Genomic DNA, 15,000 nt, shown 5'->3' on the forward strand with positions numbered 1-15,000 from the left:
GCAGCTATTCAGCGCTTCCTGGCGTAGGCTCCTCTCCTTCATCCAAGTATAGCACCTTCTAGTGCGTGTCTTTCTCCTTGCAGAAACCATCGAAGTACCCAGGACCTCTTACAAACTCAGGATGTTCTTTGTTCTACCATAGTGGTTCTCAAACTGGGAGCCATGAGGGGGGGGGGGGCATGGGGGCCATGAGGGGGGCCATGGGGGCCCCCAAGGGAGCCGTGACAAGAATATAGGGGGCCATGGCTTGCTCTTAAAATTTATACATTTCTATATAATGTAAGGAATCTGAATGTAAATTATACATAACACAAAAAGATATCAGTTATAAGATTGTCAACTAAGTAATGAAGAAAACGTTTTATCTTCACCAATATTTTTATTATTATTATTATTATTATTATTATTATTATTATTATTATATATATATATATATATTAACCTTTTTTGGCGAGTTGGGATTTGGGAGACAATTAAGGAGAGCCATATGAATATTAAGAATTCATGAAAAGTGGGAATGGAGTAAAAAAAAAAAAAAAAAAAAATTAAGAACCACTGGCCTACCCTCAAGGGCACTGAATGGACACCTCAAGATATTCAAGGAGTGAATCAAGATGGCGTCTCGAACATTTATAGAAATAAACACCAAATGCTTTTGCGTCTTGAACACTGTTGGCATTTTGTGAAGATAAAAGTACGAGGAAGATTTGCTTCCTTCTGAAGCTGAAACTGAAATGGAGAATCTGAATTTGACCCACACGAGAGGTCGCGGGGTCCATCTTTTCTTGGTCGTTTTGTTCGATAATCCACTGGTGGTTTAGAAACTTCCTCTGTTGATTCACGACCTAAGTATACAAGATATTCTAAATTCTATATTGCTCTGTCTCCTACTCTGAGCTAGTCAGCTTGCGGCAGCACCATGTACATGAATCAGAAGCTGTACACACACACACACACACACACACACACACACACACCAACGGCTTCTTCCCCCTTACAAGGGAGGTAGCAAACAAAAAAAAAAAATACATATATATATATATAATAATAATAATAATAATAATAATAATAATAATAATACACTCTCACTCACTCCCCTCCCTCCCTCCCTCTTCTCTTGGCTCCTCCCGGATGACGGGTCATCCCTGCATCTCACCCACTGCCCTGGGTCAGAAATCAGTGCAGCAAGACACAGCACATCCACAAGGCCGTTACATTTAATCGGCGACCCCTCTCTCCGTCCCCTCATTCAGAAAAGGAGAAGACAGGGAGAAATCCCATCGGGTTACGTCAAAATATCATTTACACATACTACCTCACCGCCCCATATCCCACCCACTCCCTTCCATGCATCACAGCATCATCCATACACAACCATTCTCCACTCACCCCTATCTTCTGTCTTCTCCCTCCCTTCCTCAACAGGTATTCACCTCTTTCCCAATGCCCCTTTCACCCAATCCATCCATCTCATCCTAGGTCGCCTCCTCATGTTCACTCCTTCCACCTCTGCCTTCCACACCTCTTTTACTAATCTTTCTTCATTCATTCTTTACATGTGTCCAAACCATCCCAATACTCTTTCATCAACCGTATGTCCCAATTCCCTTTCCACCCTCGTTCTCCCCCTCACCTCCGCGTTTCTCGCTATATCCAGCCTAGTAACCCTTACCATATTTCTCAGGTATTTCATCTCAAACACAAACTCTTCCTTTATGTTCCATGTTTCTGCTGTCGGCATAATCACCCCTTTATACGATTTCCTCTTATCAACCATTCTCAAATGTCTATTTCTCATTACACTTTTTAATCCACCAAGGCATTTACTTGCTTCTCTCAATCTACCTTCTACCTCCACCTCCATTCCTCCCTTTCCCGCCACATTCGCACCCAAGTATTTATAGCTATCCACTTCCTCCAGTCTCTCTCCCTTAATACTCATTTCCAATTTGTTGCCATCCTCTCCCCTTGTACATCTCATCACCTTACTTTTACTCACACTTATCTTCAACTTCCTTCTTTCGCACACCTTCTCAAACTCCATCACTAATTCCTTAATCCCTCCTCTGATCCTGCTACAAACAACAACTGGCTTATTTTCCAAATTTCTCCATTTTCTTTAACCATCTCCAATTCCCGACCCATTATCCTTGCGTTTAACTCTCGCACCACTCCATCGATGTATAAATTGAACAGCCAAGGCGACATAATATATTCCTGGCGAAGTCCCACCTTTACCTCAAACCACTCACTCTTCATTTCTAATTCTAACACAAGCTCTATTACTCTCGTGAAACCTCTTGACTGCTCTTAAATTTTTTCCTCCTATTCCATATATCTGGAATACCTCCCACAGTGCCTTCTTATCTACCCTGTCATAAACCTTTTCCAAATCCATAAAGGCCAAAAAGTCCTTACCTTTTCCTAAAGCATTCTCACATATCTGCCTTACCACAAAAATCTGATCCACGCAACCCCTACCATTCCTAAACTCACACTATTCCTCACCAATTACTTCCTCTGTTCCTCTCCTAGTCATCTCCATCAAAACCCTCCATAAGCCTTCCCAATTACCCTCAACAAACTGATCCCTCTGAAACTACTACACTCACACTTGTCCCCTTTTCCTTTACAAAGCGGAACTATACATGCACTCCTCCAGTCCTCCGGCACTTTACCCAGTTTTAGACAAACATTAAATAACATCACCAGCCAGTCCATCACTGTAACTCCCTTTTTTATACACTCCGCATGGCGCCCATCTAACCCAAGTGCCTTGCCTGCTCTCATCATTTTAATATCTGCTTTCACGTCACCTTTCTTTATTTCTCCTCTATTTTCCAAATTCATCACTGTCATTTTCTCAGCGCTTCCCACTGCAACTACCTTTCCCTCCCCATCTTCCTTCACATTTAGCAACTCCCTAAAATACTCTGCCCATCTTCCTCTTACTGCCGTCTTTTCCATTGTCATCTCTCCATCTACACCTTTTACCTTTTCTTCTCTATTTGATTCGACCCCCCTTCCTCTCTAATTTCCTTTCAAAACTTATTTCTATTACTTTAAAAAAAATCTCTCATACTCTTACTCCATTTCACATCTGCTCTCCTCTTTCCCTCCTTTATCTTATGCCTTACTTCTCTTCTTTTTTCTTTGTACCTCTCATATGATTCCCTCGTCCTATTTTGTAACCAATCTGTGAATGCTCATTTCTTCTCTCTTAAAACCTTCTTTGCTTCAACATCCCACCACTCACTACCCTTCCTTCTATTTCCTCCCGTCCTCCTTGTTCTACACATCTTCTTTGCACACATTGTGACTTCCTCCTTCAAACATCCCCATTCCTCCTCCATTCCTAGTTCTACTCTATCCTTCACTCACTCCCACTCTTCTCTCAGCTTCTTTTTGTACTCCTTTTCTTTCTCATTTAAGCAGTTTACTCTAAGCACCTTCTTAGCTTTTGTCCTTTATCTCCTCCATCTATCCTCCAGTCTAAATTACCTCCCACCAAATTTATTTGATATTCCCTCACTCTCTCCCCTTAGAACATATACATCCAAAACTCTTCCTACTCTTCTTCTGGTTACCATTATATAGTCCATTGAAGCCCTATCTAACATCCATCCATCACCCTCTCCCATGTGTACTTATGTTTGACTTTCTTCACAAACACTGTATTTGCTATCAACTCTTTTTTTAGACACATCTCCACCATCATCTCTCCACTATGATTTATTCCTGGAACTCCACACTTCCCAACCAATCCGTGTATTGGTTCGTCTCCTACCCTAGCAATGAGATCTCCCAATACTACTACGTTGAAATTTCTCCCTAAACCCTCTATGGATTCATTCAAATATATCCAAAAAGCCTCTCTTTCCTCTGCACTTTTCTCACTACCAGTCCCATATACATACACGCGCGCACACACACACACACACACACAAAAAAAAAATCTAAAACCCCGAACCTTATCTACAGGGTTCTCTGCACGGTCAAAACTTACCAGTAGAGGATGTCGTTGGAGGCATGGCTCTCATAGCGCACCGTGTTGCAGAGCGAGCGCAGCGCCGGCTCTCTGAGCCAGCAGAGAGCCTCCATGCTCCGGAGGCTCCCATACAGCAAATCCAGCTCCTGCAAAGAAAAAGAAAAAGAGAATGTTTATTAATTTGTCTTTCATAGTGAATAATCTACCACGGCTAGTATGCCTACACAATGACCAAACTATTTATCTATTTTTTATTCATTTATTTTTCTATGATCTTGTGACCCACCACAGAATAGGATCTAGGCCAAGCGTGCTAGGACTAGATCGTTCGCAAGTGGGACAGGAATAGACACCTTCCCCTGCAAACTACTGTTAACATCACATCAATAAATGCCCTTTGATGATGTCTTCCTGTTTACAGGAACCGACGGGAAGCAGATTTTTTTTTTTTTTTTTGGGGGGGGGAGCGGGCGTTCCTGTGACGGGTGTAAATGACCCGACTTTACTTTCATTTGTTAATGGGTGAAAATCGTCTTCATGGTTGTCGTCAGATGTTTTCATCGGCTTTCAAAAATAAAATAAAATTACCCTACCGAAGCCAACGTCACTCCTTCCCCCTCCCCTCCCCAACCCTTCGTCGAGGCACTGTGACGTCACAGGTGGACCAAGGAGTGACGTCACAAAGGAGAGTGGGACCGGGGGCACTTGAGGACCCCGGATGAGTCACCGGATCCGACCCAGAACCAGGGAAGAGGTTCAAGCTGCTCACTGAAACCTGATGCTTCAACTTTGGGGAGAAAGGGAAGATCGTGCGATGACACCTGTACAAACTAACACCAGCTGTGTCCTTTCTCTCTCTCTCTCTCTCTCTCTCTCTCTCTCTCTCTCTCTCTCTCTCTCGAATAAAAAATAATAAACAAATAAATAGAAATAAAAATTAAATAAATGAATAAAGTGAAAGTATAAAATAACTAAGTAAATAAAATCAATAGAATAAATAAATAAATTAAAAAATAGAAGAAAATAAAAAATAAATAAATTTATGTTAAATGAACAAACAAACAAACAAATAATCTAATAATAAACAAATACATGAAAATATATATTTTTTAATTACTACGTCAATGTACCTATTTAATAATATAAACAATTCCTCTTCGTCAAAGACTCAAAATGAGATTCGAATTGTTGTCAACCGCACATGAACCACGAAACGTTCAACTTTCCTTGTAACCACTGTACACGAACCGAGGTTCACTTCCCCACGTGGGGGCCCTCACGCGCACATACCCTAGCTATCTGACCACACAGGGCAAAGGTGACGGATTAGGCAGAAGTTACACGCCTACTGTCATCAAAGTTCATTCTATGATGTGTCTCCCCACCTCCCTCCTCTTCTTCCTTCTCCTCTTTTCCTTCTTCCTCCCCTCCTCCTCTTCTTTTTTTCTTCCTCCTCTTCTCTCTCTTCCTTCTCCTCCTCTTCTTTTTCCTCCCCTCCCCTTCTTCTTTCTCTTCTTCCTCCTCCTCTTCTTTTTTCCTCCCCTCCTCCTCTTCCTTTTCCTTCTCATCCTCGTCTTCTTTTTTCTCTTCATCTTCCTCCTCTTCTACTTCCCCTTTTCTTCCTCCTCTTTATCCTTTTGTTCCTATGCTTCTTCTTCTTCTTCTTCTTCCTCCTCATCTTTTTCCTTATCGTTCTATTCTTCTTCTTCTTCCTCCTCCTCTTCCTTTTCTTTCTCTTCTTCCCCCTTTCCTTCCTAATCTTTTTCCTTTTCTTCCTATTCTTCTTCTTCTTCCTCTTCTTTTTCCTTTTCTTCCTATTCTTCTTCTTCTTCCTCTTCTTTTTCCTTTTCTTCCTATTCTTCTTCTTCTTCCTCTTCTTTTTCCTTTTCTTCCTATTCTTCTTCTTCTTCCTCTTCTTTTTCCTTTTCTTCCTATTCTTCTTCTTCTTCCTCCTCTCCGCTCCCCACCTGACTCATAGTATGGAAGTAAAACTGAAAAGTCGAATATGTTTTCGATCACACCCACGTCGTTTAACTGAACCCCTTGAACAGAGATACAGGGGTATCGGTCGAGAGAAGCTCCTTCCAGATGGGGCCCGTCGCAAAAGGTGAATAAAATACTAGAAACAAATAAATAAATGTATAAATATTCAAATAAATACATGAAATACACTAACCCATCGTGTCAACGGAAATGACACTAATAAATAAACAAATAAACAAATAAATAACAAATAAATGAAGTGCCGTAGGTCAATGTGTTCACGGGGAAGGCACTGTCAATTACAATGGTCCTACCTACATAACAAGTCTATTTATTACACTCTTGTTTGCCAACAAAGGTACATAAAGGAGAGCAAACAGAAAAAAGGCCTGGTTGTTTGTTGAGAGAGAGAGAGAGAGAGAGAGAGAGAGAGAGAGAGAGAGAGAGAGAGAGAGAGAGAGAGAGAGGGAGGGGAGAGAGAGAGAGAGAGGGAGGGGGAGAGAGAGAGAGAGAGAGAGAGAGAGAGAGAGAGAGAGAGAGAGAGAGAGAGAGAGAGAGAGAGAGAGAGAGAGAGAGAGGGGGCAATAAAAGAGAAAGAGAGGGAGAGAGAGCGAGAGAGAGGGGGAATAAAAGAAAAAGAGAGGGAGAGAGAGCGGGAGGGGAGAGAGAGAGAGAGAGAGAGAGAGAGAGAGAGAGAGAGAGAGAGAGGGAAAGAAAGAGAGAGCAAGAGTGAAAGAGAGAGGCAGAGACAGAGAGAGCGAAGAGATAGAGTTGATGCGTGTCCTTAAGATCTCTCTCTCTTTACTGTCGATATGGTACCAAGAAGATGAATAAAATAGCCATACGGCAATACGAACAGAAGTGAAAGCGTCACTCGGCGAGGTCATTCCAGGTCAGCGGAGTGGGGTCAATCATCTGAGACCTGATGACGTCTTGTTAGCGAGATTCTCCTATGCTTCTCTGTTCTTCTTGTGTTATGAACAGGATACCAAAATGGTTTAGTTGGTAACTTAATAATTAATGTTCAGTCTAGGCAGTATGTCTCGACATTTTAACACGTACACGTACACACACACACACACACACACACACACACATATATATATATATATATATATATATATATATATATATATATATATGTATATATATGCAGTATATATGTATATATATATATATATATATATTTTTTTTTTTTTTTTTTCAACCACAAATCACTTTTAATTCCATGCCATCGCAGTCGAGACTGAAGAATCGCTCGATGGAGGCATTCGTTGGAAATTGAAACGTGGACGAGCCGAGGACTCGAACCCAGCTAACCCGTAACAAAGTTACAATGACTTAAACCAATGCGCATTGGTTTAAGTCACTGTAACTTTATTACGGGTTAGCTGGGTTCGAATCCTCGGCTCGTCCACGTTTCAATTTCCAACGAATGCCTCCATCGAGCGATTCTTCAGTCTCGACTGCGATGGCATGGAATTAAAAGTGATTTGTGGTTGAAAAAAGATATTAATTGATCACTGGGAACCATTCAGTGTAAATGTATATATATATATACATACTGTACATGCATACATACATATACATATATGCACATATATGTATATGTAAATGGACGCACCCACATGGCAACGTTTGCACCCGTGCATACATAATTAGACGCTTGGGTGATTCATGTGGACGAGCACCCTAGTTGGGACCAGAAGACCTCCGGCTCTAGATGGTGGGGGAATGAAACCCGCCGAGACTCATTCGGAGATTGGGGGGGGGGGAGGCGTCCTTCATAAGCAGAAGCCAATGGGACAAATTTGGAGATCCCATGGGAACACTGCGGGTTGAGAGAGAGAGAGAGAGAGAGAGAGAGAGAGAGAGAGAGAGAGAGAGAGAGAGAGAGAGAGAGAGAGAGAGAGAGAGAGAGAGAGGTGGGACAGATATATATAGAGAGAGGGGAATTGGGACTTTGGGAGAGATTCTCTTAGTCCCTGAAACCGTTACACGGTTAGTAACATACATTTGTGTACACACGTACAAGCAGGGACACGTGTCGAAGCACGCACGCACACACACACACACACACACACACACACACTCGGTGGCGCAGTTGGTAGAGCACTGAACTGCCACGATAGTGGCCTGGAGTTCCTGGTTCGAATCCTGCCCAGGGCCGAAATTATTTCGGTACCGCTGCGCTTCGGGTCGTTACTCTGACTCTCGTGGGCGGGGAGTTGGGGGTGTGTGTGTGTGCAAGGTCATAGCATTACCCATAGATCGGACCTACGAGCTCTGAGCTCTCTTCCAGGAGGGAAATAGCTGTTGATCACGAGTCCAACACGTGATCCAAAGACCAAGTGAATACACACACACACAGGTGGATAATATTATGCTTATTCACACACACAACCACAGATATAAAAATAAAATGCAAACAGCTAGATATGATAAATTGGCGAGTAAGAGCCCCAATTCTGTATATCGCAATTAGGTCAATGCAGATCGTTCAATACACACGTACACACGAGCATGAGCGGCCAGGGCTGAAATAATTTCAGTATCACTGCGCTGCGAGCCGTTACTCCAACTCTCGTGGGCGGGGAGTTGTGTGTGTATGTGTGTCAGGTCACAGCATTACCTATAGATCGGTCATACATGAGCTCTGAGCTCTCATCCGGGTGGATAGTACCTGTCGATCACGAATCCAACACGTGATCTAAGAATGGTGAATTACACACACACACACACACACAGAGCGTGCAAATAACTACCAACACGTTTTACACACGTAATACACTATCTAAACTAGTCAATTATCTCATTAACCAGTCACACGTAATTCAAAGTACCTCTAAACACATTGGGGCGAGATCCGTCCATCGCCCTCTGGGCGAGTCGGGACGAGCGTTATCTGGGGCCACGTCTTTTGTTTCTTTTAGAGGGGGTCTAACGGTTCGTCGAACGCGGTTCGACAGACACGTGTTTAAAGTGATGTGTGAACGGGGTATTTGGTTGTCGAACACGTTGGTTAAACCCCAAATACCCCGTTTCACACGTTCACACATCACTTTAAACACGTGTCTGTCGAACCGTTAGACCGTCTAAACCCCCTCTTAAACACAAACGAACGTTAGCTCGCTGGTGTAGTGGTACCGCGCTCGCCTACTAACTCAGCGGTCTGAGTTCGATCCCCGTTCAGGGCACAAAAGTAGAAGTTACTAGTTAGTCTGGAACATCCTGAACCCAATTAAAAACAAATATCAATTCTCGAAAAATGTCGGGAAAATAACCAAATTAAATCAACATAAGTACCAGTACAACGTCTCTTCACAGAGCGATCTAAAGAAGATGAGGACCGTTCTTGGTTACTGTGGGGCTGCGGTTTACATTTAGCGAAAATCGAGGCAGCGATAATTTTACTTTCTACATATTTTATTCTAGCAAAAACAACGCAATTCAAATTGGTTAATTTGACGTCACTGTGTCTGGGAACTTGGAGGACGTCATCGTAACACAGTCATGATTTCAAGGTATCCCCCCCCCCAACCCACACACACACACAATGGAAATCTAATTTAATATCAGTCGGTATGCTCAAGGAAAATAAACATTTATAGTCTCCCCTTCAGCAAACGTTTTCTCTAATGTTCTCGTCCTTTACATTGCATATAGGGTAGACTATAACAATCAAATTAATATTAATAACAATAATAGTAATGATAATAACAATAATAGTATTGATAATAATAATACTAATAATAATATTAACAACAATAATAATTATAATTATATCAGTCAATTTTCCATACTGGGAAATAATAATAAACATAAGATTATGAAATTTCAAAACAATGATCATGACAATGATGATCATAATAATAATAATAATAATAGTAATAATAATAATAGTAATGATAACAAAAGTAATAATAATTAAAATTATAGTATTATACTACTACTACTAATAATAATAATAATAATGAATAACAATAACAATAATGATAATAACAATAATAATAACAAGGTAGACACAAAGACAGACGAATTAGACAGAACTCTTGCAAGTGAGGCTGTCGCTTTAGCCAACCAGCCAGCCACCTGGCAGTCCATCTAATAAACAAACAAATAAATAAATAAATAAATAAGCGAAGCGAAGCAAAGCAAAGCACAATGGATACTCCATTAGATATGTTGAAGAAGCCTCCCTCAGTCAGGGACATTTCATCCTCAAAGGAACCAAGAGACATTTCGCCCACCACCCGGAGGACGATATCACGCCCCGGGCGAGGACCTTACCCCTTATGCAGAGGTCAGGAACCTCCTTCAAGCGATAGGTACTACTCGAGGCATTCGAAGGACGACCTGAGGGTTCTGGACTCTTCATAAATCATGGAGGAGGAGTGCTGGAACGCCATGAGGGTAAGGTCTTCTTTAAGACCTTTCAAGACCACGCCCCCCTCCCCCACGCCCCAACCCCACAAGAGGAGGAGGATCGCCTGGTCGAGGATGAGATACAACGTTTGTCTTGATATGACTAATGTTCCCTAAGCAGGGGAAGAGGACACGTACTCATAAATATAGATACACACACACATACATACACAGATATATATACACACACATGCAAACACATTCACATAAGTATACCTGTCGTGCTCCTTGATTTCGAATATATATAAATAAGTGGCAGCTGTGGCCAAGATGGCTAGATCAACAAGGAACACGAACAAACGTATCTAATAACACAACACTGATGGTGGAATGAGACTAATGTTTCTTAAATATGTGACTTTTATTATTATATTATTATTCTATATTCAAATTAGATATTGAATGTCTGTGTGGGTGTGCGGGTGTGAGAGGTTGGATTAAAAGACTTAATCGGTACGGACCTTATATAGACATCTTGGTTGCAGTTCCAACTGTGACCGCTAATCGTTGAACGTACTCACTTTGAACTGAATAATTTTGTATATCAGAGCAGACTGAAATTTACTCTGTTGCAGGCCAGGAGGAAACCTCTGAATGATATAGGCTCCTTCTACAACTAATTACGATTGGCTACGATTCTCTCTGTATACTACAAATGACCAATGGGAACACAAGCCTTTTCGTAAACATCTTATCACGTGTCCATTACAGAAATGCAACTTCAGCAAGACAGCATATGTCTGGAGAATGGCCCAGCGTGCGATGCGATGACGAAAACTAGTATCGACTAGTATCACTGTCTAGTATCAACTAGTGATGATGGTGTCGTCAAACCAATCACCACATAGCCCCCCTACTGTTATGCTAATCTACACACACAATCAAAAATATAACCTAATGCAAAATCACAAACATACACGAGAAAACACACACGCACACAAACACACAAACTAACACACAATCACTGACACTAATGCACACGCATAAACACAAAACACACATACACACACACAAGCACGCACACACGCGCGTGGCTCAAAGTGGGCGTAGGTCGTTCGCGCCCACCCCTCCCCCGGCCAGCAACCGCTTTGTTCCACTCACGAAAATACCGACGACGAAGTAAATCAAGCAAGTTTGGGAGGGTCCCTGGCTAGGCGGGGCAGGGCTGCCAAGTGGGACACGGGGCACCAGGAAGAGGAGGAAGAAGAGGAGGAGGAGGAGGAAGAGGAGGAAGACGAGGAGGAGGAAGAGGAGGAGGGGGAAGAAGGAGGAGGAGGAACAGTGCGAGGAGTGGAGGAGGAGAAAAAAGGATAAATTGTGGAGGAGAAGGAGGCAGATGAAGAGAAAGGGGGAAGGGAGAAGGAGGAGAGGGGAAGAAGAAGAAGAAGAAGAAGAAGAAGAAGAAGAAGAAGAAGGGAAGGGGAGAAAGAGGGGGAGGAGGGGAGGAGTAGGAGTAGGAGGAACATGAAGGAAAGGAGGAGGAGGAGGAGGAGGAGGAGGAGGAGTAAGGATAGGAAGAGGTGGAGTGAGAGGAGGAGTGCGAGGAGGAGGGAGAGAGAGAGGGGGAGAGAGAAAGGTTGAGAAGGAGGAAGAGAAGGAAAAAATGAAAGAAAGTGAGGAAGAGAGAGAAAACCGTGGGAAAAGAGGAGGGACCAGAAAGAGAAGAGGAGGAGGAAGAGGAGGAGGAGGAGGAGGAGGAGGAGGAGGAGAAGGATGAAGAGGAGGAGGAGGAGGAGAAGGAGGAAGAGGAGGAGGAGGAGGAGAAGGAGGAAGAGGAGGAGGAGGAGGAGATGGAGTGTGCCACATAGGCAAGAAAGAGGAGGGTGAGATTTTTCCAAAAGTAAGGGAAGATTGAATTTTGGTCAAAATAGGTACACAGTAAAGTGGGGACACACATACAGACACACGCCCGCGCGCGTGCACACACACAGTTGCATACATAACTAGAAAGACAAAACATGTGATTTTGAAGGTAGGTATGATAATTGGAAAGTAAGCGAAAGTTCCCCAGGAGCGTTATGTATATACTAAAACTACACAAATGCAATTAGGTAAGTACGCAAACGCACGCACACACACACACACACACAGAAAGAGTGAGTGAGAGAGAGAGAGAGAGAGAGAGAGAGAGAGAGAGAGAGAGAGAGAGAAAGAGAGAGGAGGGGAGGGGGAGATGTAGATCGAGAGGAGAGAGAAAATCCGAAGCATAAAGGCGAGGCAGAATTCAATTCTGACCAAAGAAAGATAGACGAGATTTTGGGGGAGATGTGAGGCTTTGGAGGGGGTGAGAGAGAGAGAAAGACAAAGAGAGAGAGAGAGACAGAGAGAAAGAGATAGAGAGAGAAATAGAGAGACAGAATGAGAGAGAGAAAGTTACAAGGAGTTAAAGGAATCTCAGTACCTCAAAAGGTTTTACATTCCATACTGAGGAGATACCGGTTTGCAGGGGGGGGGATGATGTTAGAGAGAGAGAGAGAGAGAGAGAGAGAGAGAGAGAGAGAGAGAGAGAGAGAGAGAGAGACAGAGAGAGAGAGAGAGAGAGAGGAAGACTGAGACAGAGATAGAGACAGAAAGAGAGACGGAGAGAGACAGAGAGACGGAGAGATAGAGACAGAAAGACAGACGGAGAGATAGACAGAGAGACTAAGAGACGGAGAGATAGAGACAGGAAGAGAGACAGAGATTTGAGGGGGTAAGGGGAGGGGTAGAGAAGAAGACCCGGAGAGAGGGAAAGGAGAGAGGGATAGAGGGATGGGCAGTTTGTTTGAAGATGGATATGCGATACGCAACTGTCCAGTGGGAGGGAGAAAGGGAGAAGGGAAGGAAATAAGAAGAAGGGAAGAGTGGGAAAGTGTGAGAGAGAGAGAAAGAAAGAGAGAGAGAGGGAGGGGGGAGAGAGAGGGAGAGAGAGAGAGAGAGAGAGAGAGAGAGAGAGAGAGAGAGAGAGAGAGAGAGAGAGAGAGAGAGAGAGGAAGACAGACGGGAGAGAGAGAGAGAGAGAGAGAGAGAGAGAGAGAGAGAGAGAGAGAGAGAGAGAGAGAGAGAGAGGGGAGGGAGAGAGGGGAAGAGAGAAGGGGGAGGGTGGAGGGAGGAAGAGGGAGACAGGGGAGGGAGAGAGAGAGAGAGAGAGAGAGAGAGAGAGAGAGAGAGAGAGAGAGGGGAGGGGAGAGAGAGGGAGAGGGGGAGAGGGGGAAAGGGGAGAGGGAGAGAGAGAGAGAGAGAGAGAGAGAGAGAGAGAGAGAGAGAGAGAGAGAGAGAGAGAGGAGAGAGAGCGAGAGAGAGAGAGAGAGGGAGGGAGAAGGAGAGGGGAGAGAGAGAGAGAGGGGGAGAGAGAGAGAGCGAAAGAGAGACAGATAGAGAGAGGGAGAGAGGGAGGGTGAGAGAGGGAGAGAGAGAGAGAGAGAGAGAGAGAGAGAGAGAGAGAGAGAGAGAGAGAGAGAGAGAGGGGGGAGAGAGGGGGGAGGGGGAGACAGGGGGAGAGAGAGAGAGAGAGAGAGAGAGAGAGAGAGAGAGAGAGAGAGAGAGAGAGAGAGAGAGAGAGAGAGAGAGAGAGAGAGAGAGGGGGGGGGGGCTGTGAGGAAGAAAATTGTAGAATCGTGAAGGAGAAGGAACCAATTGGGAGTGATGGGTGATGGGTGATGGGTGAGTGAGTGGGTGGAGAAGGGGGAGGGAGATGGGTATTATGGGTGTGAGGAGGGAGGGGGAAGAGGAAGAGAAGAAAGAGGAGGAGGAAGAGAAGGGCAAGAAGGGGGAGGAGGAGAAGGTTAGGGAGGAGAGGGAGGCTTGGGATGAGGAAGCGAGGAAAGAAGAGGAGGAGGAAGAGAAAGTGAAAGAGTAAGTTTCATATAAAAAAAAATTGCAAAGAGGGAGAATGAGGGAGGAAGGAGGGAGGAAGGAGGGAGGAAGAAGGGAGGAAGAAGGGAGGAATGATGGAGATAAAAAAGATTTAGCAAAAGAGGAGGGAGGGGGAGACTAAGGGCCGAGGGGAGAGGAGGAGGGGGAGAGGGGGAGAGGGGGAGAGGGGAAGATGGTTCGGGGAAGGAAAGATGTATAATAGCTGAAATTGAAAGGGGGAGAAGAGAAACGGCCAAGAATAAACCTCGAAGATGATTATATGTAATTCATGAAGAGGAAGGAAGGAAGGATGGAAGGAAGGAAGAAAGGAAGGCAGGAAGGCAGATCCTCCTCCTCTTCCTCCCTCTTCCTCATCTGTCTTCTCTTCCTCCATCTACTCACCCTAACTCTACTCCTCCTTTACTTATCTTCTTCCTCCCTCTCTTCATCCTCATCCCTCTCCTCTTCCTCCTCATCGGCGCCACCCTCCTCCTCTCCTCCTCCTCCATCTTCTCGGACTACAACAACTCGACAACCCGTTCAGTCTCTGTGGTCCTATTCGGTTCAATAAAATCGTCGGGAAAAGAGAGCATAAAGTTGTCTAACCTTTTCGATTGTTTAAAAAAAAACGGTCAAATAACTTTATAGATGGAGATGACTTGTGATAAAGGACATGGAACTGCCTAATGTAGGCCTAATGGTCTCTTGCAGTCTTCTTCATTCTTATATTCTAAGATGTTCTTAAATCACTAAAATCACCCACAGGCCTT

At 43.9% G+C, this 15,000-nt stretch overlaps 1 protein-coding gene across 2 annotated transcripts in view; it reads right to left on the reverse strand.

Annotated features, from left to right (window-relative positions):
* LOC143027740 (rap guanine nucleotide exchange factor 6-like) overlaps positions 1–15,000 on the reverse strand; it is a gene marked incomplete in the record, with an annotated part of 504,609 nt that overhangs the window by 232,604 nt on the left and 257,005 nt on the right. For both annotated transcript variants that reach the window (XM_076189244.1, XM_076189243.1), the window contains 1 exon segment: positions 4,007–4,134. In XM_076189244.1, coding sequence (XP_076045359.1) covers positions 4,007–4,134 — 128 coding nt within the window.

This window comes from Oratosquilla oratoria, chromosome 8 (assembly GCF_046742065.1).
Source record: "Oratosquilla oratoria isolate Oo_2021 chromosome 8, ASM4674206v1, whole genome shotgun sequence".
Lineage (NCBI taxonomy): Eukaryota > Metazoa > Arthropoda > Malacostraca > Stomatopoda > Squillidae > Oratosquilla > Oratosquilla oratoria.